The 25,530-nt window shown below is 47.4% G+C and overlaps 1 protein-coding gene and 1 long non-coding RNA gene across 7 annotated transcripts in view; one reads left to right on the top strand and one right to left on the bottom strand.

Annotated features, from left to right (window-relative positions):
- Positions 1 to 25,530, bottom strand: part of adgrg7.1 (adhesion G protein-coupled receptor G7, tandem duplicate 1) — a 92,845-nt gene that overhangs the window by 38,797 nt on the left and 28,518 nt on the right. For 4 of the 6 annotated variants that reach the window (XM_086006972.1, XM_086006976.1, XM_086006970.1 and 1 more), the window contains 4 exons: positions 23,975 to 24,111; positions 21,882 to 21,989; positions 19,730 to 19,890; positions 4,395 to 4,550 (listed from right to left, as the gene is read on the bottom strand). In XM_086006972.1, the coding sequence (XP_085863098.1) occupies positions 4,395 to 4,550; positions 19,730 to 19,890; positions 21,882 to 21,989; positions 23,975 to 24,111 (562 nt within the window). The remainder of the gene's footprint in view (positions 1 to 4,394; positions 4,551 to 19,729; positions 19,891 to 21,881; positions 21,990 to 23,974; positions 24,112 to 25,530) is intronic. The other 2 variants (XM_086006974.1, XM_086006971.1) reach the window with 2 other exon arrangements.
- LOC147107719 (uncharacterized) overlaps positions 14,623 to 25,530 on the top strand; it is a 45,590-nt gene continuing 34,682 nt past the window's right edge. The window contains exons 1-2 of the long non-coding RNA XR_015080855.1: positions 14,623 to 14,878; positions 22,315 to 22,405. This is a non-coding gene — a long non-coding RNA (uncharacterized LOC147107719). The remainder of the gene's footprint in view (positions 14,879 to 22,314; positions 22,406 to 25,530) is intronic.

A 25,530-nucleotide genomic window follows, 5' to 3' on the forward strand; every position in this document is an offset into this window, starting at 1 on the left:
ATCATCAGCAGTTACCTGCTGCATCAACTTTAATTACCAATCCAGAGAGCTTTAAGAAGCCAAGGATCAAGAAGTTTTATAACTTAAGAGAATTTGCGATTCTTATAGTGTACAACAGTTCACAATTTGTAGTGATTTACCTTTCAGACAAGCAGTTTATTACTTTATGTTGGCATTATCAGCAAGGAGAGCAATGTCACTTTAGATGACATTCACCATGGTGCTGATGATGATCAGAAATAATGGATCCAACTACTATTACCCTGAGGAATTTCTGTATAGATGTGATTAAAAAAATGAATGTCCATTTATCACAACCCAAGCTTTGCATTTTTGAGACAATTGCATAACTCCTTCAGTAGTTCACTACATGTGCTACAAGACACTAAGGGGGAGAAATTGGGTGAGTAGTGCCACCTGTTAGCGCCTAAAGAGGCAGTCAGTGGCTGTAGCGCCACTGGCTGCGCCTCCCGCGATATTAGCAGGGGCGCTAATGGTGGCGTTAGCCTTTTGCGCTGCGCCGCCACCGATGACGTCATCGGTGTGCGCAGCGCCCCATTCGCGATATTTGGTAGCGAACGCCGCTGTAGCGCTGTTCGCTACCCGCGCCCGGTTCACGGGGCCTTGCTGCGCTGGCAGAGGCGCAAGTTAAGGTGGAGGTGCGGGGCGGCCGCTTTTTTGGCGGCCGCCTGCCAGCACCTCCGTCCCCGGCCTCCTGGTCCCCCCCCCGCGGCATTGCCGGCTGTTTCCCAAGAGCCCGGCCCTTCTCCTTGGTGCCGGGCTCTTTTGCTGGCACTCGCGATCGGGGCTCGCGCTGCTGCAGGCCCCTCCCCCTTAACAGTGGGAGGAAGGCCTGCAGTACCGCAGCATGCCGTGCCGCAGCGTGTGGCGCTGTGGCATGTAGCGCTGCAAAATTCACTTTCAGCGCCCTAAGAGGGACACGGAGCATCTCGAGCCGCGCCCCGTCTCCCTCTAGGGGCACTTCAACTGAATTTGCGGCGATCGCTAACGTGGCGATCGTGGCGCAAATTCCAGCGCCCAGGCGAATTTTGCGTCGCTTGGGCGCCTCAGGCCAATTTCTAGGCCTAACTTCTTAATGAAGCTGGGAAGATGTACCCTACCAAATTCTCTAGCTATGTCAAGGGCTACTGTTCTAACTATACTGTGCATCCAGAAAATCACTATATTTCTGGGCCATGAATTTGAGAGTGTCACAAGTTAGCCAGTATGCTTTGAAACAAAATTGCCAATGAGATAGTAGGTTGTTGAGATGTTACAATGGGCTGGAAATTGCGGTCGGAGGCTTCCCACAGGTGAATGCCTCCGAACCGCAAGTAAACTCCGCACCTACCTGGTGCCTCCATATCATCGAAGACTCGCACTCCTGGGCCTGCAGGCGTAAGGCTCATGTATCCCAGGAGCGCATGTCACTGTGCGTATGCAGCCATAGGCCCCAGAAAACCTGGGCCAATATCTTTTGCTTCCATACAATTAGCAGTAGGGACACTGGCCTGTTGTTGCATAAACCTCCTGCTGATTACCACCTACCGCACTCCCTCAGCTGATCAATCAGTACTCCTCCATGTTGAGCACCACTTGGAAGAAACAGTGAGAGTAGCAAGGGCACAGAATGTACTCTGGGTGGGGGACTTCAATGTCCATCACCCAGGGTGGCTCGGTAGCAGCACTACTGACTGAGCTGGCCGAGTCCTGAAGGACATAGCTGCCAGTCTGGGTCTGCATCAGGTGGTGAGAGAACCAACACGAGGGAAAAACCTACTTGAACTCGTCCTCACTAATCTACCTGTCACAGATACATCTGTCCATGACAGTATTGGTAGCAGTGAGCACCGCACAGTCATTGTGGAGACGAAGTCCCATCTTCACACTGAGGACACCCTCCACCATGTTGTGTGGCACTACCACCGTGCTAAATGGGATAGATTCAGAACAGATCTAACCGCTCAAAACTGGGCATTTATGAGGTGCTGTGGGCCATCAGCAGCAGCAGAAATGTATTCCACCACAATCTGTAACCTCATGGCCTAGCATATCCCTCACTCTACCATTACCATCAAGCCAGGGGACCAACCCTGGTTCAATAAGGAGTGTAGAAGAGCATGCCAGGAGCAGCACCAGGCGTACCTAAAAATGCAGTGCCAACCTGGGGAAGCTGCAACACAGGACTACATGCATGCTAAAAAGTGGAAGCAGCATGCTATAGACAGAACTAAGTGACCCCACAATCAACGGATCAGATCAAAGCTCGGCAGTCCTGCCACATCCAGTCGTGAATGGTGGTGGACCATCAAACAACTAACAGGAGGAGGAAGTTCCATGAATATCCCCATCCTCAATGATGGTGGAGCCCAGCATGTGAGTGCAAAAAACAAAGCTGAAATGTTTGCAACCATCTTCAGCCAGAAGTGCCGAGTGGATGATCCATATCGGACTGCTCCTAAGGTCCCCACCACCACAGAAACCAGTCTTCAGCTAATTCGATTCACTCCACATGATATCAAGAAATGGCTGAGCGCACTGGATGCAGCAAAGGCTGTGGGCACCGACAACATCCCGGCTGTCATGCTGAAGACTTGTGCTCCAGAACTAGCCGCACCTCTAGCCAAGCTGTTCCAGTATAGCTATAACACTGGCATCTATCCGACAATGTGGAAAAATGCCCGGGTATGTCCTGTCCACAAAACACAGGACAAATCCATTCTGGCCAATTACTGCCCCATCAGTCTACTCTCAATTATCAGCAAAGTGATGGAAGGTGTCATCGACAGTGTTATCAAGCAGCACTTACTCACCAATAACCTGCTCACTGATGCCCAGTTTGAGTTCCGCCAGGACCACTCGGCTCCAGACTTCATTACAGCCTTGGTCCAAACATGGACAAAAGAGCTGAATTCCAGAGGTGAGGTGAGAGTGACTGCCCTTGACATCAAGGCAGCATTTGACCGAGTGTGGCATCAAGGAGCCCTAGTAAAACTGAAGTCAATGGGAAACGGGGGCGGGGGGAAACTCTCCACTGGCTGGAGTCATACCGAGCACAAAGGAAGATGGTTGTGGTGGTTGGGGGCCAATCATCACAGCCCCAGGACATCGCTGCAGGTGTTCCTCAGGGCAGTGTCCTAGGCCCAACCATCTTCAGCTGCTTCATTAATGACCTTCCCTCCATCATAAGGTCAGAAGTGGGGATGTTCGCTGATGACTGCACAGTGTTCAGTGCCATCCACAACTCCTCAGATAATGAAGCAGTCCATGCCCGCATGCAGCAGGACCTGGACGACATTCAGGCTTGGGCTGATAAGTGACAGGTAACATTTGTGCCACACAAGTGCCAGGCAATGACTATCTCCAACAAGATGGCATCTAACCACCGCCCCATGACATTCAAAAGCATTATCATTGCCGAATCCCCCACCATCAATATTCTGGGGGTGCGGTCACCATTGACCAGAAACTTAACTGGACCAGCCACATAAATACTGTGGCAACAAGAGCAGGTCAGAGGCTAGGTATTCTGCAGCGAGTGTCTCACCTCCTGATTCCCCAAAGCTTTTCCACCATCTACAAGGTACAAGTAAGGAATGTGATGGAATACTCTCCATTTGCCTGGATGAGTGCAGCTCCAACAACAGTCAAGAAGCTCGACGCCATCCAAGACAAAGCAGCCTGCTTGATTGCCACCCCATCCACCACCTTAAACATTCACTCGCTCCACCACCGGCGTACCGTGGCTGCAGTGTGTACCATCTACAAGATGCACTGCAGAAACTCGCCAAGGCTTCTTTGACAGCATCTCCCAAACCCGCAACCTCTACCACCTTGAAGGACAAGGGCAGCAGGTGCATGGGAACACCACCACCTCCAAGTTCCGCTCCAAGTCACACACCATCCTGACTTGGAAATATATCGCCGTTCGTCGCTGGGTCAAAATCCTGGAACTCCCTACCTAACAGCACTGTGGGAGTACCTTCACCACACGGACTGCAGCGGTTCAAGAAGGCGGCTCACCATCACCTTCTCAAGGGCAACTAGGGATGGGCAATAAATGCTGACCTTGCCAGCGACGCCCACATCCCATGAACAAAAAAAAACTCTGCCAGAGTGGAACCCCAAGGACTTCCTGACACTCACATTTACCTGTCACAGCTGTGCTAAGTTTGCCGATTTAAAATTGCGTTCTTCATGGTGTAAGAACTTCTGAATCTGAGTGAGGAAATGTTGACATTGTAATCCATCCCTCGTGCAAACCACTTATCTTTTGACTTAGAGCATTGGCAGGTTTGCTGCAGGATTTTACGTGGAAACAGAAATCGCTGGAGTGAAAAGCTGCTGAAAATGTAATATTAGACCTGCTGATTATATTATCATTTTTATCTTACCATCAACACTGCAAAATTAGTGGTGTGATTGCAATGACATCTCAAGTGGCCAAACTCATCTGTGCTCTTTGAACAGCCTGCTGTATTCCAATCATCCATATCATAGTCCCAAAACACACAGGCATGGTCATGAATGAAATACTCTGCAGAGTTGTACTGAATAAAAACATAAATAAATTAATTTAATAAGACAAATCGTATCAAACTAATCATTTGTCATTCATTTTGTCATTCCTGTGTATAATAATTTAAACCTATGAAAATATCAATTTGACATTATTATGTCTGACTAAGGTTTAATCTTTTTGACATTCAGGCAACAAGGGCAAAGTCGTATTTATTGCCCACCTTGAGTTGTTCTGAGAATGTGGTGGTGGGCCTTCTTCATGAACCACTGCAATTCTTGTAGTGAGGGTATTCCCATGATATTATACGCATAATCTGGTTTATTATATGGTTAATACTGATATTTTCATTGCTACCCAGATCTTTCTTCACTACATTACCATAAACAAGCAATAATTTAAAACCACGTGCTCGATGCTGGAAAACTATTATTGAAGGACAGTCTTTTTTTTTTAAAAAAAGGAAATGCTGGATTTGCACAGCAGGTCCATCAGCATCTGTAAAAGACAGCTTCATATTCTGGATGCAGACTATTCCTTAAAACTGGAAAATAAGTGAGCTATTGAATGGAACTGCAAGAAAACAAAAGGGTGGGGGGAAAGTAGAGACATAATGGATGGAATGTCTAAGCAGATCTTATTGAAAAGCTGGGATTAGATAAAAACTGGTGGAGGATCCATAAAGATTATCTCAGCGAGGCAGTGAAAAGAACTGAAGGGTGTGAAACTAGCAAAAGAGAAAGGACTGAAAATCTGCATCCATTCCAGCATACTCCCTTTGTAACTTCAGCAGGAGTACACCGGAACAGACAAAAACTAGGCCAGGACCTGCATATGCTAGGTCATGACAGTGCCAGAAATTTAGGATAGCCTCTTGGGGGGGTTGTGTATTGGGGGGAGGGGTGGGTGGGTGGTGGGTATGGTGAAGGCAGGGGGGGGGTGGCGGGGTTAGGGTGGTAAGGGGGAGTAAGGGTAGGGCAGGGTCTTTTCCTGCTCCTTACATGCCTTACATGGGCTTTGTCATAACGGGGAGAGTGCGGACTCCTTTTGTCGAGGGTTCTTGAACCTTTGACATTCAATGGAATTTGGCCTATGGTCGCTGGAGGAATGCCTAGTGAAGTATACCAACTGACCAAGGGGTGGGTGGATATGGGAACCATCTGAGGGTCCAGACTGTGATTGTGGCCTGGATCACCAAAGATTGAGCTCTGATTTTTAAACAAATATGTAAATGGATTCCCTTGTTAAAGAGCTGCAGGGAGTAATAAAACTTTTACTTGCCACTTATCAACTCAGGCCTGTATGTTGTCCAGGTCTTGCTGCATGGACTGCTTCATTATCTGAGGAATTATGAATGGAGCTGAATACTAGATAATCATCAGCAAATAGCTTCACTTCTCACCTTATGATCGAGGGAAGGCGATTGATGAAGCAGCTGAAGATTGTTGGGCCAAGAATACTGCCCTGAGGAATTCATGCAGCAGTGCCCTGGGGCTGAGATAATTGGCAATAACCATCTTCCTTTGTGCCAAGTATGACTCCAACCACTGGAGAGTTTTCCCCTTGATACTCATTGACTTCAGTTTTATTAGGACTCCTTGGTGCCACACTTGGTTGAATGCTGCTTTGATGTCAAGGGCAGTCACTCTCGCCTTACCTTTGAAATTTAGCTCTTGTGTCTATGTTTGGAGCAAGACTGTAATGAGGAGCCAAGTGATTCCGGCAAAACCCAAACCGAGCATTGATGAACAGGTTATAGGTGACTAAGTACTGCTTGATAGCACTGTTGATGACTCCTTCCATCACTTTGCTGATGATTGGCAGTAGGCTGCTAGGGCGGTAATTGGCTGGGTTGTATTTGTCCTGCTTTTTGTAGACAGGATATGCCTGGGCAATTTTCCACATTGTCGATTAGAGACCAGTGTTGTAGCTGTATTGGAACAGTTTGGATAGGGACGCAACTAATTCTGGAGCACAGGTCTTCACTACAGCTGGGATGTTGTTGGAGCCCATAGCCTTTGCTGTGTCCAGTGCACTCAGCCTTTTCTTGATGTCAGGTGGAGTGAATCAAATTGGCTGAAGACTGGCTTCATGGTGGGGACCTCAGGAGGAGGCTGAGAAGGATCATCGACATTGGCATGTCTAGCTCAATATGGTTGAAAATGCTTCAGTCTTAACTTTTGCACTCACACACTGGTCTCTGCTGTTGTTGAGGATGGATGTTCATGGAGCCTCCTCTTTCCGTTAGTTGCTTAATTGTCCACCATCATTCGCAACCATATGTGGTAGGGCTACAGAGCTTTGACCTGATCCATTGGTTGTGGGTTCACTTAACTCTATCTATAGCATGCTGCTTTTGCTGTTTCCATGCATGTAGCCCTGTGTTGTAGCTTCACCACATTGGTACCTCATTTTCATGTACGTCTGTGCTGCTCTTGGCATGCTCTTCTACACTCCTTATTGAACCACCTGGCTTGATGGTGACGGAGGAGTGGGGGTTATGCCAGACTACAAGGTTACAGATTGTGGTGCTATACAATTCTGCAGCTACTAGTAGCCCACAGCACCTCCTGAATGTCCAGTTTTGAGCTACTAGATCCATTCTTAATCTATCCCATTTAGCATGGTGGTAGTGCCACACGAGACGACAGAGGGTGCTTTCAGTATGAAGCCAAGACTTGGGGGCTAAATTGGATAAGGCTCGAAAACGGGCGTGATCTGCCCACGCCCGTTGAAAGTAGCACGCAGAATTTGGGCAGCCTGCTCATTAACATGATTGCAGCACTGAGCCCAGCACTAAATGCGCTGCTGGTTGGCTCAGCGCTCAACAGGGGGGTCCAGTATCGTGGGAAGTCTGCTTTATATTTAAAGGTTGCCTGCAGAGTGAAAGGCTGTCTGCACTTCTTAAAGGGGAGGTGCTTTGTGAGAAAAGTACCTCATTCTGACTCAAGCTGGAGGTTAGCAATGTTTCAACAGGGCAGAGAAAGGGCAGCTCGGTTCTCCAATGTAGCACGGGAGGCCTTGGTGCAGGGGGTCTACAGAAGGAGACAGGTCCTCTACCCATAGGGGGCCAGGAAGCCTTCCAGACACACGGTTCGAAGGTAGTGGCAGGAGATTGTTGAAGTGCCACCAGTCTTTCCCCCAGGATATGGATCCAGTGCAGGAAGAAGTTTAATGACCTCACACGAGAGGTCAAGGTGAGTGAATGCATCTTCAAATGCCATATCCCACCAACTGCACCACTAGCCTCACACAGTGCTCAATGCACCACACCCCCAATCATACACCTACCAACAATCTCTAGCAATCACAACTCATACCTCACAATCATAGCTTCACCTCAGCTTCACACACTTACCACTGTTGCAAGCCTCACACCCACATCTCACACCTTGCACACAATGCCACCTAGTCAACCATGGCAGGCTCATCACCCAAACACATTGGACAACACTCACTGACACACTTTCTTTTCTCCTGCAGGCCAAGGTGGCTCACAACTGGCGCCAGCAGGAGCAATCAGGCAGTGGGTAAGCATGGCTGCAGAACTTGACCCAGCTGGAGGAGACAGTGCTGGAGATAATTGGAGGGGCCATCACTGAGAACATGGCGATCAGTGAGCACTGATGATGATGATATGCTCATACCTAATCCTCCTTCTCACTTCCCACTTCTCCCTCATCCCATAATCTCTTCTCACTTACAAGCTGCTGCAGTTGTAAGCATGCACATCTTTCTTTCCCCCACTCCCCTCACCACAACCCGACCTTGTGCCTTTCCCCTTTCAGATACCCAAGAACATAGAAGAAACATAGAAGATAGGAGCAGGAGTAGGCCATTTGGCCCTTCGAGCCTGCTCCGCCATTCAATGAGATCATGGCTGATCATCCAAATTCAGTACCCTGTCCCTGCCTTCTCCCCATATCCCTTGATCCCTTTAGCCTTAAGAAATATATCCAACTCTTTCTTGAATTTACTTAATGAACTGACCTCCACCGCCCTCTGTGGCAGAGAATTCCACAGGTTCACCACTCTCTGGGTGAAGAAATTCCTCCTCATTTCAGTCCTAAATGGCTTACCCCTTATCCTTAGACTATGTCCCCTGGTTCTGGACTCCCCGGCCATCAGAAACATTCTTCCTGCATCTAGTCTGTCCAGGCCTGACAGAATTTTATAGGTTTCGATGAGATCCCCTCTCAATCTTCTAAACTCCAGTGAGTATAAGCCCAATCGACACAATCTCTCCTCATAAGTCATTCCTGCCATCCCAGGTATCAGCCTGGTGAATCTTCGCTGCACTCCCTCCATGGCAAGAACGTCCTTCCTCAGGTAAGGCGACCAAAACTGCACACAATACTCAAGGTGTGGTCTCACCAAGGCCCTGTACAACTGTAGCAAGACATCCTTGTTCCTGTACTCGAACCCTCTTGCTACGAAGGCCAACATACCATTTGCCTTCTTAACCGCCTGCTGCACCTGCATGCTTACCTTCAGCGACTGGTGCACAAGAACACCCAGGTCTCTTTGCACTTCCCCTTCTCCCAATCTATTGCCATTCAAATAATAATCTGCCTTCCTGTTTTTGCCACCAAAGTGGATAACCTCACATTTAACCACATTATAGTGCATTTGCCATGTTTCTGCCCAATCACCCAACCTGTCCAAATCGTACTGGAGTTTCACGACATCCTCCTCACAGCATACCCTCCCACCCAGCTTTGTGTCGTCTGCAAATTTGGAGATATTACATCCAATTCCCTCGTCCAGATCATTAATATATATTGTGAACAGCTGGGGTCCTAGGACCAATCCTTGCGGTACCCCACTAGTCACTGCCTGCCACTCGGAAAACGACCCGTTTATTCCAACTCTTTGCTTTCTGTCCGCCAACCAGTTCTCTATCCAAGTCAATACCTTGCCCCCAGTCCCATATGCCTTAATTTTGCACGCTAATCTCTTATGCGGGACCTTATCGAAAGCCTTCTGAAAGTCCAAATACACCACATCCACTGGTTCTCCCTTACCTATTTTACCAGTTACATCCTCAAAAAATTCTAGTAGATTAGTCAAGCATGATTTACCTTTTGTAAATCCATGTTGACTTTGTCCGATCCTGTCACTGCTTTCCAAGTGCTCTGCTATTACATCTTTTATAATAGACTCTAGCATTTTCCCCACTACCGATGTCAAGCTTACCGGTCTATAATTCCCCGCTTTTTCTCTACCACCTTTTTTGAATAGTGGGGTAACATTAGCTACCCTCCAATCCATGGGTACCGTTCCAGAGTCTATCGAGTTCTGGAAGATGACCAGCAATGCATCTACTATTTCTAGGGCCACTTCCTTAAGTACCCTGGGATGTAGATTATCAGGCCCTGGGGATTTATCGGCCTTCAGTCCCATCAATTTTCCTAACACCATTTCCCTACAAATACTGATTTCTTTCAGTTCCACCCTTTCATCAGACCCTATGTTCCCCGGCATCTCTGGGAGGTTATTTGTGTCCTCCTTTGTGAAGACAGAACCAAAATATGTATTTAGTTGGTCTGCCATTTTGTTCCCCATTATAAATTCCCCCGATTCTGACTGCAAGGGACCTACGCTTGACTTCACCAATCTTTTTCTCTTCACATATCTATAAAAGCTTTTACAGTCAGTTTTTATGTTCCCTGCAAGCTTACTCTCATATTCTATTTTCCCTTTCTTAATTAATCCCTTTGTCCTCCTTTGTTGAATCCTAAACTGCTCCCAATCCTCAGCATTATTGCTTTTTCTGGCCAATTTATATGCCCTCTCCTTGGACCCTATGCTATCCCTAATTTCCCTTGTTAGCCACGGTTGGGTCACCTTTTTTGTTTTATTTTTATGCCAAACTGGGATGAACAAATTCTGTAGTTCATCCATTCGGTCTTTGAATGTTTACCATTGCCTATCCACCGTCAACCCTTTGAGTGCCATTCCCCAATCAATCCTACCCAACTCGCTCCTCAGACCATCGTAGTTTCCTTTATTTAAATTGAGGACCCTAGTCTCCGAGTCAACTACTTCATTCTCCATCTTAATGAAGAATTCGATCATATTATGATCGCTCCGACCCAAGGGGCCTCGTACAACAAGATTGCTAATTAATCCTTTCTCGTTACATAATACCCAGTCTAAGATGGCCTGATCTCTGGTTGGTTCCTCGACATATTGGTCCAGGAAACCATCCCGTAAACACTCCAGGAATTCCTCCTCCATAGTATTGTTACTAATTTGGTTGGCCCAATCTATATGTAGATTAAAGTCACCCACGATGACTGCTGTGCCCTTATTGCACGCTTCTTTAATTTCCCTTTTAATGCCAGCCCCAACCTCCGCCTTACTGTTTGGAGGTCTATAAACCACTCCCACTAACATTTTTTTCCCCTTAGTATTTCTCAATTCTACCCATACAGATTCCACCTCATCAGAGCTAATATCCTTCATTACAATTGTGTTAATCCCTTCTTTAACCAGTAATGCTACCCTTTCCTTTTTGCCTATCTTTCCTGAATATCGAATACCCCTGGATGTTGAGTTCCCAGTCCTGGCCTTCCTTGAGCCACGTTTCCGTAATCCCAACCAAATCGTATTTGTTTACTTCTATTTGCACAGCCAATTCATCCACCTTATTACAAATGCTCCTCACATTAAGACACAAAGCCTTCAGGCTTGTCTTTTTAACGCTCTTAGACCTATTAGAATTATTATTTACTGTGGCCATGTTTGATTTAAACCGTTGATTTCTCTGACTGCCACTTTTGTTTTTCTCCTTCCTATCTTTTGCTTTTATCCTTGTTTCCCTTTCCTCTGTCTCCCTGCTCAGGTTCCCAATCCCCTGCCATTTTAATTTAAACCCTCCCCCACAGCACTAGTAAACACTCCCCCTAGGACATCGGTTCCAGCCCTGCCCAGGTGTAAACCGTCCGGTTTGAACTGGTCCCACCTCCCCCAGAACCGGTTCCAATGTCCCAGGAACTTGAATCCCTCTCCCTGGCACCATTCCTCTAGCCACGTATTCATCTGAAGTATCCTTCTATTTCTACTCTGACTAGCACGTGGCACTGGTAGCAATCCTGAGATTACTACCTTTGAGGTCCTGTTTTTTAATTTATCTCCTAACTCCCTATATTCCGCTTTTAGGACCTCATCCCGCTTTTTACCTATATCGTTGGTGCCTATATGCACCACGACAACTGGCTGTTCACCCTCCCCTTCCAAGATGTTCTGTAGCCGCTCGGAGACATCCTTGACCCTTGCACCAGGGAGGCAACACACCATCCTGGAGTCTCGTTTGCGGCCACAGAAACGTCTATCTATTCCCCTTACAATTGAATCCCCTATTACTATAGCTCTACCCCTCTTTTTCCTCCCATTCTGTGCAGCAGAGCCACCCCTGGTGCCAGGAAATTGGCTGCTGCTGCCTTCCTCTGATAAGCCATCCCCCCCACAACAGTACTCAAAGTGGTGTATCTGTTGGAGAGGGGGATGGCCACAGGGGACCCCTGCACTACCTGCTTGCGCCTAGTACTCTGCCTGTTGGTCACCCGTTCCCTTTCTTCCTGTCCAACCTCTACCTGCGGTGTGTCCAACTCTGTAAACGTGCTATTCACGATGTCCTGAGCATTGTGAACGCTCCAGTATGCATCCAATCGCAGCTCCAGCGCCGCAATGCGGTCTGTCAGTAGCTGCAGCTGGATGCACTTCCTGCACATGTAGCTGTCAGGGACACAGGAAGTGTCCCTGAGTTCCCACATATCGCAGGAGGAGCAGATCACGGGGCCCGGCTGTCCTGCCATGACTTACCCTTTAATTAATTGAATTTAAATTAAATCAATCAATCCCACTAATTACACTACAGTTAACTGGTTTACCAACAGCCCCTGCTACACTAGAGAGACCTTAGAAACTATAAACCAGAGTTAAAGTTTAAAAAAAAAGAGAAATACTCACCAACCAATCACTTACCTGCTTCCTGGTGACGTCACACTTTGATTACTTTTTACCTCTCTCCCTGGCTGTTGAATTGGTCGGGCCTCACTCACTGCCACCGATTTTAAACTGCCGCCGATGCTCAGTGTTCCCACGCAGGTCCGCTCTGGTCGGGCCGCTCCTCACTCACTGCCGCCGATTTTAAACTGCCACCGATGCTCAGTGTTCCCACGCAGGTCCGCTCTGGTCGGGCTGCTCCTCACTCACTGCCGCCGATTTTAAACTGCCGCCGATGCTCAGTGTTCCCATGCAGGTCCGCTCTGGTCGGGCTGCTCTTCACTCACTGCCACCGATTTTAAACTGCCGCCGATGCTCAGTGTTCCCACGCAGGTCCACTCTGTTCGGACTGCTCCTCACTCACTGCCGCCGATTTTAAACTGCCGCTGATGCTCAGTGTTCCCACGCAGGTCCACTCTGTTCGGACTGCTCCTCACTCACTGCCGCCGATTTTAAACCGACACCACTACAGTTTGTGCAGGAAGAAGTAGAGGAGGAGAGCGATGGAGAAGAAGGAACACTGTCAATTGATCTGACACTCCCAGGCACCAGCTAAGAAAATGGCACTGCACGAACTTTAAAGGGTAGTATAGAGGCGGAATCTGCATGTTGTGAGTCACTGGGCACGAGTGGGCTGCAGCCAGGCCAGGGGGAAAGGTTAGCGCAGGTGGCAGCTCCCCGAATGGTGAGGTCACACACAAGTTCACCATCTTCAACCAGACGTGCCGAGTGGATGATCCATATCGGCCTCCTCCTGATGTTCCCACCACCACAGAAGCCAGTCTTCAGCCAATTCGATACACTCCACGTGATATCAAGAAACGGCTGAGCGCAATGGCTGTGGGCCCCGACAACATCCCGGCTGTCATGCTGAAGGCTTGTGCTCCAGAACTAGCTGCTCCTCTAGCCAAGCTGTTCCAGTACAGCTACAACACTGGCATCTATCCGACAATGTGGGAAACTGCCCAGGTATGTCCTATCCACAAAAAGCAGAACGAACCCAATCTAGACAATTACCGCCCCATCAGTCTACTCTCACTCATCAGCAAAGTGATGGAAGGTGTCGTCGACAATGCTATCAAGCAGCACTTACTTACCAATAACCTGCTCACTGATGCCCAGTTTGAGTTCTGCCAGGACCACTCGGCTCCAGATCTCATTACAGCCTTGGTCCAAACATGGACAAAAGAGCTGAATTTCAGGTGAGATGAGAGTGACTGCCCTTGACATCAAGGCAGCATTAGACCGAGTGTGGCATCCAGGAGCCCTAGTAAAACTGAAGTCTATGGTAATCGGGGGGAAACATAGAAACATAGAAGATAGGAGCAGGAGTAGGCCATTCAGCCCCTCGAGCCTGCTCCGCCATTCAATGCGATCATGGCTGATCATCCAAATTCAGTACCCGGTCCCTGCTTTCTCCCCATACCCCTTGATCCCTTTAGCCTTAAGAAATGTATCCAACTCCTTCTTGAATATATTTAACTAGCTGAAGTGCCCGGCGGTGCCGAGGCTTTTTCGAGGGCATGTTGTTGTTGGAAGAGAGAGAGAGAGCGACTGGGGGGAAGAGAGAGAGCGACTGGGGGGAAGAGAGAGAGCGACTGGGGGGAAGAGAGGGAGGGGAGGGGTGGGGGGAAGAGAGGGAGGGGAGGGGAGGGCGGGGGAGAGCGGGGAAGGGAGGGAGGGGGAGGGCGGGGAAGGGAGGGGGAGGGGAGGGGGGAAGGAAGGGAGGGAGGGAAGGGAGGGCAGGGGAGGGGAAGGGAGGGCGGGGAAGGGGGGGCGGGGGGGAGGAGGGGGAGGGAGGGTGGGGGGGAGGAAGGGAGGGCGGGGGGGGGGAAGGGCGGGGGAGGGGAGGGAGGGCGGCGGGCGCCCCCCCCGAGGGTCGCGGCCCCCCGAGGGTCGCGCCCCCCCCCCCGGAGGTGAAGACCGCCGATTGCGCGCGCATCAGGAGCTGAGACGCGGCGTCTCTCTCGGCCGGCGGGCCCGGTTGCCAGGGCAACCGTGACGCTGACCAAGCCAGAGAGAGAGACGCCGCGTCTCAGCTGCTCCTGCTGGGCGCGCGGCCCCCCCCCCCCCCCGAGGGTCGCGGCCGCCCCCCCCTCCCCCCGAGGTGAAGACCGCCGATTGCGGCTGTGCGAGACGTCCGGCGGGCCCGGTTGCCAGGGTAACGCTGGACGCTCAGCAAGCCCCGGCAGAGAGAGACGTCTCAGCTCCTGCTGCGCGCGCACCCTAGCGGCGCTGGGCTGAGGCTCGGCCCTCCAGCCTTCGAGTGGGGCCGGGAGGTGCCTAGCTCGGGCGTGGGTGCGGAGGAGACGCCGAGGCTTCTAGGCCTACCTGGAAAAACGGGGAAAGGTAGGAAAATGAATGAGATTAGATAAGTTAATTACTTTCTAAATCATTTTTTTAAAAAACAATATGTGTTTTAAAAGCAACGTTTTTTTTTAAGACGCAGAAAGCGGGAAAAAGAAAGGAAAAGTTTGGAATCAAGATGGCGGCGACTCACCTCAGTTCAGAACGATAAAGCCCGGCCACACGCGCACCGATTGGCCCGGCGGCACACGCCAGCAACCCGGCGTACGATTGGTCGAGCTCGAGGTCACTCTGTCGCTAATGAGCGGATAATGAGATGCTAATGAGCGGAATGTTGAAGGTTTTTGGGATACCGCAGGCGCAATTTTAGCCCGGCCGAAACGTAAATACGCTTAAAACCGTCTCGGAAGCGTAAGCTTTCTTTGGAGGTAACGCGCGCGTAGGTACGCCCTGTAACTTTCGAGTGCATACCCGCAACGCACACGCGATGACAGACAGACAGATAGACAGATAGACAGAAAGACAGATAGACAGAATGACAGAAGTACCGATTTATATATATAGATGAATTGGCCTCTAATGCCTTCTATGGTAGAGAATTCCACAGGTTCACCACTATCTGGGTGAAGAAATTCCTCCTCATTTCTGTCTTAAATGGCCTACCCCTTATCCTTAGACTGTGACCCCTGGTTCTGGACTCCCCGACCATCGGGAACATCCTTCCTGCATCTAGTCTGTCCAGTCCTGTCAGAATTTTATAAGTTTCAATGAGATCCCCTCTCATTCTTCTGAACTCCAGCGAGTACAAGCCCAATCGACCCAATCTCTCCTCATACGTCATTCCTGCCATCCCAGGTATCAGCCTGGTGAATCTTCGCTGAACTCCTTCCATGGCAAGAACATCCTGCCTCAGATAAGGCAACCAAAACTGTACACAATACTCAAGATGTGGTCTCACCAAGGCCCTGTACAACTGCAGCAAGACATCCTTGTTCCTGTACTCAAACCCTCTCGCTAAGAAGGCCAACATACCATTTGCCTTCTTAACCGCCTGCTGCACCTGCATGCTTACCTTCAGCGACTGGTGCACAAGGACACCAAGGTCTCATTGCACTTCCCCTTCTCCCAATCTATTGCCATTCAGGTAATAATCTGCCTTCCTGTTTTTGCCACCAAAGTGGATAACCTCGCATTTATCCACGTTATATTGCATCTGCCATGCATCTGCCCAATCACCCAACCTGTCCAAATCATCCTGGAGTTTCTCGGCATCCTCCTCACAGCACACACGCCCACCCAGCTTTGTGTCGTCTGCTGTCATAGTGGAGCCATACCTAGCACAAAGGAAGGTGGTTGTGGTGGTTGGAGGTCAATTATCGCAACCCCAGAACATCGCTGCAGGAGTTCCTCAGGGCAGTGCCCCAGGCCCAACCATCTTCAGCTGCTTCATCAATTACTTTCCCTCCATCATAAGGTCAGAAGTGGGGATGTTCGCTGATGACTGCACAGTGTTCAGTGCCATTCGCAGCTCGTCAGATAATGAAATAGTCCATGCCTGCATTCAGCAAGACCTGGACAACATTCAATGACTATCTCCAACAAGCGAGATTCTAACCACCGCCCCTTGACATTCAACAGCATTATCATCGCCGAATCCCCCACCATCAACATCCTTGGGGTTACCATTGACCAGAAACTTAACTGGACCAGCCACATAAATACTGTGGCAACAAGAGCAGGTCAGACGCTGGGTATTCTATGGCAAGTGTCTCACCTCCTGACTCCCCAAAGCCTTTCCACCATCTAAAAGGCACAGGTCAGGAGGGAGATGGAATACTCTCCACTTGCCTGGATGAGTGCAGATCCAATAACACTCAAGAAGCTCGACACACCATCCAAGACAAAGCAGCCTGCTTGATTGGCACCCCATCCACCACCTTAAACATTCACTCCCTCCACCATCAGCGTACTGTGCCTGCAGTGCTTACCATCTACAAGATGCACCGCAGCAACTCGTCAAGGCTTCTTCGGCAGCACCTCCTCTACCACCTGGGTGGACAAGGGCAGCTGCCACATGGGAACACCATCACCTGCAAATTCCCCTCCAAGCCACACACCATCCTGACTTGGAAGTATATCGGCGTTCCTTCATCGTCGCTGGGTCAAAATCCTGGAACTCCCTCCCTAACAGCACTGTGGGAGTACCTTCACCACACAGACTGCAGCGGTTCAAGAAGGTGACTCACCAGCACCTTCTCAAGGGCAACTAGGGATGGGCAATAAATGCTGGCCTTGCCAGTGACGCCCACATCCCATGAACAAATAAAAAGGTTCTGCTGCAGAACACTCAGATGAGGACTTCGATGGGGCGGCCTTCAGAAGATGGGTGATAGGCATGCACACAGAAATGCTTGGTGCAATGGCAGGCCTGCCAGAGAGCCTCTTGTCACTGTCAAGGAGAATGCAGGAGTCCGGCTCTAACATTGCATGGGACTTAGCGTGGAGCTTGGAGCCCATGATTTCCAGGATGGCAGTGAAGGGCAACTTCATTAGAGCACATGTGGGCCCAATCATAATGCTGGGTGTGATGGGCGATGTCGCAGTTTCCATTGCAGCACAAGCGGAAGTGACCCGACATCTGGGTGCTGCAGTGGAAGCTCAGACTTCTGTCATCAATGCAACAATGGATGGCAAAGTGCGAGATGTTTGCTATGTTGCCTGTTCCAGCCTGGAAGGATCTGCTGGCAAAAAGATTCAGGGTCACGGTCCCCTTGATGGCCACTGGCAGTGCCATCACTGCCCTGCTCTGAGGCTTCAGGTCTGGTTCCAAGAGGTGCCACTTCCTTGGTGAAGCGGAGCCGCCGAATACACTGCTCCCGGTTTAGGTGCAGGTAGGAGAAGTGCTCTCGAAAGACCCTAGGTGGGTAAGGCCTCCTGCTGAAAGCTCTCCTTCTATTTCCTCTGCGAGCAGCTTATCTTTGCTGCCTGTGCTCCATCTGCCTGTCATGCTGCAAGTAGAGCCCCCATGACTGGGAGCAAGCGGTGTAGTCAGAGGCCTTCAAGTTGTAGCCAACACCTTCCCAAGGTCCAGCAGCACTCCCTGCACACTTTAACAATGTTATAAATGTCTTCCAACAAGCCAGTATTAATATAAACTCTGAAAGAGCCAGTACAAGAGAAATAATCAACTTACCTGTCAGTTGGATGAATCCCTTTGAATAGCGCTGTTGGGGTATCCCAGCTGTGTGTGTTTAGGAGAGGGCATTGTTTGAAACGGTAACATCCAAAATGGCAGGTCATGCGTCAAACCAGTGTTACACGCTGACTGACGTCATGATCTGCCTACTCTGCATAACGACGACGTACCACATGTTCCGCCCATGCTATCGCCCTCACCAATCTGGCAACCAGTGCTGGAAGTGGGCGGAAGCGAGGTGGCCGCCATTTTTTTCTCAAAACCGGCCTGAACTGCTGGCGCTAAGGTGCCAAATTACGCAGCCTTGGTCTCCACAAGGCCTGTGCAGTTGTTATTCCAACCAATGCTGTCATGGACAAATGCATCTGCGACAGGTGGATTGGTGAGGCTAAGGTCAAGTAGTTTATTCGTTCATGTTAGTTGCCTCACCGCCCACCGCAAGCCCAGTCTTGCAGTTATGTCCTTCAGTGGTGGTACTACCTAACCACTCTTGGTGGTGGACATTGAAGTGGATATTCTGTACCCTTGCTACCCTCAATGCTTCCTTCAAGTGATGTTCAACATGGAAGAGTACTGATTCATCAGCTGAGGGAGGCCGGTAAGTGGTAATCAGCCGGAGGTTTCCTTGCCCACGTTTGACCTGAAGCCATGAGACTTCACGAGGTCTAGAGTCAATGATGTGTACTCGTAGGGTCACTGCCACCCAACTATATATCACTCTGCCCCACTCTGTTGGATCTATCCTGCCACTGGGACAGGACATACTCAGGAATGCCGATGGAGGAGTCTGAGACGTTGGCTGATAGATATGATTCTGTGGGTGTGACAATATCAGGCTTTTTCTTGTCTAGTCTGTGGGACAGCTCTCCCAACTTTGACACCAGTCCCCAGATGTTAGTGAGGAGGACTTTGCAGGGTTGACTGGGCTGGGTGTGCCTTTGTTGCGTCCTGATCCAATGCCTAGGTCACAGCTAAATAGTCCATCTGGTTTTATTCTTGTTATTCTTTGTAGTGGTTTGATACAACTGAGTTTGTGATGATGGACAAACTCAAACTTGAACTCAGAAATTTGGGTGTGCTTGGATTTCATATCTAGCTAATCCCTTTCTGAAGGAATCACATTTGGCTTGAGTATAATGGCCTAAACTGAATGTAGTTTCTGTAAAAATTAAATTAAACTCTGAGTGTGAATTTAGCTCTTGATTGCCTTAGTTTCTTATCCTGCCATCTTGTTCTCTATTGCATATCCATTCATTCATGATTCATAAAACCTAGATCATGTTTCACTCATCCCAGTGTTTGTTTTTCCAATGTACATGTTAGAAATATCGGTACTTATGAACTTAAAGCAACTTTGATGCCTAACCTAACCTATCGGTCATGCGACTAGACGCTGCCCTCTTACACTTTGCATTATAAGTTACCTCCTTTCATGGGAGCACACTGTTGAGTTTAAAAATCTCAATACTACAATGACTGATCCTGATTTAAAGCAACTTTGTTGATTAGTCATTTGCATTTATTACTGTACCCAAACGTACAGTACTTTATTATCAGATTAGAAATACTCCTTAGTAAACTGTAACCACAGATGACCATGTCTCCTAGAATTAACTCCACTGACAACTGTATATTCCTGTTATACAGCAAGTACTGTTGGAATGTTGGCATGTTGGTTCAAGAAAAGGTACTCCTACCTTTGGGCTAAAAAGTAGTTCAACACCATTCAGAATTCCTTCAGCAATATTTCCAGAAATAACTTGACGACTCTGGTTGTTTATACTACGGTGGACTTTGGACTGAAAGAACTTGTCATTTTGATACAGGATAATTCCCAATTTTCCATCTTGAGTGTGATCTGCATAAAGTAAACATGCTTATCAAGAAATAACTTGAAACAAAACCTTAACTTGTTGAGATCTTGCCTGGGAATTTCCTCTAGGGCAGTATTACGTGAGTTGGGACAGAATTTCAGTTAGAGTACTGTGTGCAGTATTTGGCTTCACACTATAGGAAGGATATTGAGGCTTTGGAGAGGGTACACCACAGAATCATTAGGATGCTGCCTGGTATGAAGAAATATAAAGATGAAGAAAGACTTGACATTTTTTGGTGGACCAATGATTTACATAGAGAGTTATGAGGCTGTGGAATTCACTTCTAGCATTAGTGGTTGAGGCAGAAATTATGGCCCAGATTTTGGGGTTGTAATGATGGTGAAATTGTCAGCGTTCATGGTCATTACCCTGTGAAAGTGACAACAACTTCTGGCGTCCGCAGATGGGCAGTTAAATGCAGAAATCCAGAATTTGTCGTCAGTGATTCCCTGCTCCTCCACAGGGCGTGTTGTTGAAGACCCCACAGACGGCAATCTTTTTGAAATCATTGAATTGACAAGAACTTCAGCTTTTACGCTCGAATATCGCTGTTAAAAATCCCCCCAAAAAGTTAAGCCTTGTTCAATGAGGTGTAACTGGGTTTTTAACAGCGTACTTGGTCATAATTACAACCACTCTGGCCCTGAAAAGCTAATTTTATATTTGTGGATTGTCAAAATTTTCCATTAAGATAAAAATTCCATATTTTTTAATATAATTTTTTTTTTAAATTAAGTTTGTTTATGATATTTCAGTTTCTACCTTAATCCCATGTGTATGTCCCAATCTTTATTTTGCTCTCTGTAAAATTTATAAAAAGTGATGGATAATCAGTGCATTTTACTTCCTGGTTTGCTGTCTGTGAGAATTCTTCAATGTGATTGGCTGCTTAGCCTGCTTGATGACATCACTGTTGCTGGATGCCTGAGATCCCCTAGTGTTGGAGCCAGAATCAAATTACCATCAGGAAAGGTGAAATCGATGCCACAGAGATCGCTAGATCTTTGTGGGCAGCTTTCTTCAAGGTCAGCAATGAGCGCCGTCACTTCGCCGCTGACCGCAAAATCCAAGCCAGCTATGTGAATATTCAAGATTAGATTGGATAAGTGGATAAAGGAAAGGGATTAAAGGAATATGGGAACAGGGTGGGTAAATGTGATTAGAACTACTCGCTCTCGTGGAGGGTAAACGCTGACATGGACTGGAAGGGCTGAAATGCCTGATTCCATGTATAACTTCTGTGTATTTCTATTTATTTCTTCTTGCTAGATAAACCCATTTTCCTGCTTCAAAATCAATTACATATATGCAAGGCAGGCTCTCAGCTGTATCTGCGCTTTGCAAAAGACGCTCACTCCTGCCAGGGAAGAAAGTTCTGTGGTGCTGCAGCAGTGGGCCGAGCTTCTATTAAAGGGAGCAGGAGCCCTCGAAATAATCTGCACTGAAATCTGGAAAGAACTTTGATGAAGCACTGGATCAGGCCTTTTGCCTTTTGCACTATATGGGAGGCAGAGAGGTAGTCATTTCTTACCTGCTTGCCAGTCTTCTTGCCTCCCCCCACCCACCCCCCCACCCGCCAGCCAATCATCTCCTTTCTTCAGTTTTTCTTTGGCAACAGCAGTGGAAGGATGATAAGTGAGGCTCCACACTCAGAGTACATCCCCAAGCTGTCCTCCAAAACTCAGGCCTTTCGGAGCCATTAACTCCAATACATGCTGTGTATAGATCACACCTTCAGACTATTATGACATGGGGTGAGTGACTTATGCACCTGGCTGATTTTGGCATTTCACTAGTTAGCTGTTGTAAAAGTCATGAGTGTCATTTTCACACCATGTGACCAATACCCTGAGTGTTCCGTTAATTGTAAACCTCAAAGCTTTGGAGTACCAAAACAATTCTCTGTCTCGAAAAAAAAACCAAGTTTGTTAAAATGGTTTCTCTGAAGAAAACAGAGGACCTTCGTACTTACTTGTAGAAACATTGACAAACATTTGAATTTCTGCATTTGTATTTAGTAAGAACTTTGAGGCATTGGTGTTCAGTTCAATTCGTTTTGAGACTAAGGTGTCATCACATCCTGCAATAGACACAATTCATAGTAAGAAATGTACCCATTTCAGACATATCAGTGATTTGAAATATTCTCATCTTGATTGGGACACACGGTAAAAGCTGAAAACTTCCAGATGACAATTTCAATTTTTTTGTGGACACATCTGTAGCAGTAACCTTGGTGAAGCAGGATTTCAGTGTGTTCTTCTGCTGACTGTACTTTTTATTTTAGAAAAGTTGTTTTTCTTAATTATGTCACCATATTAAAGTGATATTGGCCTGAAAATAAATGTAAGTACTTCCATCACTCCTTACACATTTTTCGTAATTTTTTTTTCTATTTTTGAAAGACGGAGTTATCAGGATTCTGGTTGTGCTAGTTCCCAGGACCTCCTTTCATGAGCACAGTGGCACTACAAGTACTACAACAGATAGACAGAGGTAGGTGTTTTTAGGAGAATGTTCGTGCTTAATTTGGTTAAGGATGAGTATTATTGAAGATATTTATTCTTTGACCCATTCTTAGCATCATGCATCCCAGATCATGTGTGCCATGGGTCAGAGAGCTTCCTCTAAGCTACTTGGCTCAGAAGAACTGTCCAAATCAACAACCTACATTTATATAGTGATTCTACCATTTCACAGAGGGGCTGATCAAACACGGGACAGAAATAGGGAGATTAGGTTAGGTGACTTTAAGAAGTAGGTTTTAAGAAGCTTTCGAAGGGTGGGGATGGGGGAAGAGAAATATGAAGGAGTTTAGGAAAGAGAATTCCAGAGTGCTATAGACTATGACATCTGAAAGCTGTCAGTGCCAGCTATGGTGAAAAGGGGGACATAAGGGAGTAGAAGGAAGGGGTGGGGACATGGACGGAGTAGTCTAAACTCAGAAATGTGGAGGGTGCAAGCTGGCATGTAGAGCTGAAGGATGTAAGGTGAAGCAAGGCCATAGAGGGATTTGCAAAGGAGGACAAGGATTTTGAAATCAATGCACTGGGATAGGGCTATCAATCTTTTGCAGTAGTGAGCCTGGATCCTTGTGACACAACTAGTGAGTGAGCCATTAAATCGCTTTTGATTCTGGCAAAGTTGTAACTAAACATTATGTAAAAACTCCCAATCTATTTTGCAGTTTTTGGAATCTTTGGGCCATGCCATTCACTTCAGTCCCTCTCTCTTCCTTTTTACTTCTGCCTGTCTCTACTTCAGTGTCCCTCCTATTCAGCATGGACCAGTTGGGCTGAATGGCCTGTTTCTGTGCTGTAAATTCTATGTAATTCTATGTAGAGCTGAGAGTCTCCTGGCCGATGGTCTTCTGTGGGAATGCAATCTATTGGGGACAAGAGTGCTGGCTCAGTCTTTGTGAACTTGGGTCAGTCATTTGCTCCAATATAGGCCAACTGCCTTGCTGCTCCAAATCCCAGCACAGAGCCACAGTGAGGGGAGAGGAGCTTTATGAATGAAAATCGCTCTTCCCTAAAAAGCCCACATGGAGAAGTTGCTGATCTGTCCACTGGGTTGTGAGAATTTGTTCAGAATCACAGAATGTGCTGACAGCTTTCTCAGCAAGAGTGCAATAGGCTAGCATGCACTTCCTACCCCCAGCAACGCTGCTCTCCTTCAGTTCAGTTGCTGGGAGCAGGAGGCACATGTCAGTCCAGTGCAGTGCGGTTGAGAAACCCGGCAACACCGTATGTGATCCTTTTAAGAACATTTTCAGAACCCAACCAACACTGTTACTGCGGTGGAAGAGATCAAACGGCAGACCTTCAAGGGCAGAAAGCATTGGGGTGATGAATGAGCAGGACTTAGTACAGAATAGGATTGGGCGGGGGTCTTCTGGATGAGTTGGAGTTTGCGTAGGCTGGAGCAAAGGGGGATAAGCTCAACTCCCTTTCACAGCAAACTATTTCTATGTCCCACAAGAAACAGACAGCAGCATATATCACAAACTACTTCATTACATGTGTAAATAAAGACAGGTGAAAATAAAGTAAAATAAAGTTGTACCTTTTAATACAGAAAGCATAATTCCATGTGTCATGCCACTCTCTAATATAATGGACGAAACTGCAAGATTGGGCTGGACCACTTGGCTGAAATCAATTTCTAAATCTGTGAGAACGTCTCCCAAAATTTCTGTCAGACTAGAATGAAATGCAAAGTAAGTGCCTTCTATGCACGCACATATAGACAGACATATACAAATACACATAGAGTTTCCATCGTGGGCGCAACCTGAAAGTTAGACCTGAAAATGCGCCCAATGACACAGCAATTTTGCCGATGTCAAGTTGCAGCCAAGTATCCTCCCAAATTTCGCTTCATGGGCCATTGGCTCCAGTACTGGGAAAAGAGGGAGCTGTTCCGTTGGGACAGGCTCCACTTAAACCGGGCTGGAACCAGTGTCCTGGCAAATTGAATAACAAGGGCGGTAGACAGGGCTTTAAACTAATGAAGGGGGGGGAGGATTCAGGAAAGAGTAAATTTAAAAGAATCAAGGGAAATGTCAAGGCTGTAGAGCAGAGCAGAGTTTTGGGTAAAATAAGCAGAGTGGATCAGGAAGGGACAGAGAGAGTAACAAAGGTAATAGGGCATCAGTGACTGAGGTGACAGCAGGGAAAAATAGAAATAAGTCAAAGCTAAAGGCACTATATCTGAATGCGCGAAGCAGTTGCAACAAAATACATGAATTAATAGCGCAGATAGAAATTAATAGGTTTGATCTAATAGCCATTATGGAGACGTGGTTGCAAAGTGACCAAGGTTGGGAACTAAATAGTCCAGGATACTTAACTTTTAGAAGAGATAGGCGAAATGAAAAAGGAAGAGGGGTAGCCCTGATAATAAAGGATGGGATAAAGACAGTAGAAAGAAAGGATCTTAGCTCGGAAAATCAAGAAGTAGAATCAGTTTGGGTGGAGCTAAGAAACAGCAAGGGGCAGAAAACATTGGTGGGAGTTTTTTATAGGCCCCCAAACAGTAGTTGTAATGTAGGGCAGAGTATAATTCAGGAAATTAGAGATGCATGTAACAAGGGTAATACAGTAATCATGGGGGACTTTAATCTACATATAGACTGTGCAAACCAAATTTGCAGTAATAGTGTGGAGGACAAGTTCATGGAATGTATGCAAGATAGTTTTCTAGATCAGTATGTTGAGGCTAGGGAACAGGTTGTTTTAGATCTAGTATTGTGCAATGAAAAAGGGTTAATTACTAACCTTGTAGTAAAGGGGCCCTTAGGGAAGAGTGACCATAATATGATAGATTTTTATATTGAGTTTGAAAGTGATTTAGTTAAGTCCGAAACTAGGGTCTTAAATCTAAACAAAGCAAACTACGTAATTGCTTGCTGTACCTGCATGTTAACTTTCAGTGATTCGTGTACAAGGACACCCAGGTCTCTCTGAACACCAACATTTCCCAATCTCTCACCATTTAAGAAATACTCTGCTTTTCTATTTTTCCTACTAAAGTGGATAACTTCACATTGCCCACTGGGAATGCCAGATTGTGGAATCACCACTAACAAAGTCACGTTAAATTTATGCTTGATGCATATA

This window comes from Somniosus microcephalus, chromosome 14 (genome assembly GCF_052327205.1).
Source record: "Somniosus microcephalus isolate GS21.2 chromosome 14, FLI_Smic_1.0, whole genome shotgun sequence".
NCBI lineage: Eukaryota > Metazoa > Chordata > Chondrichthyes > Squaliformes > Somniosidae > Somniosus > Somniosus microcephalus.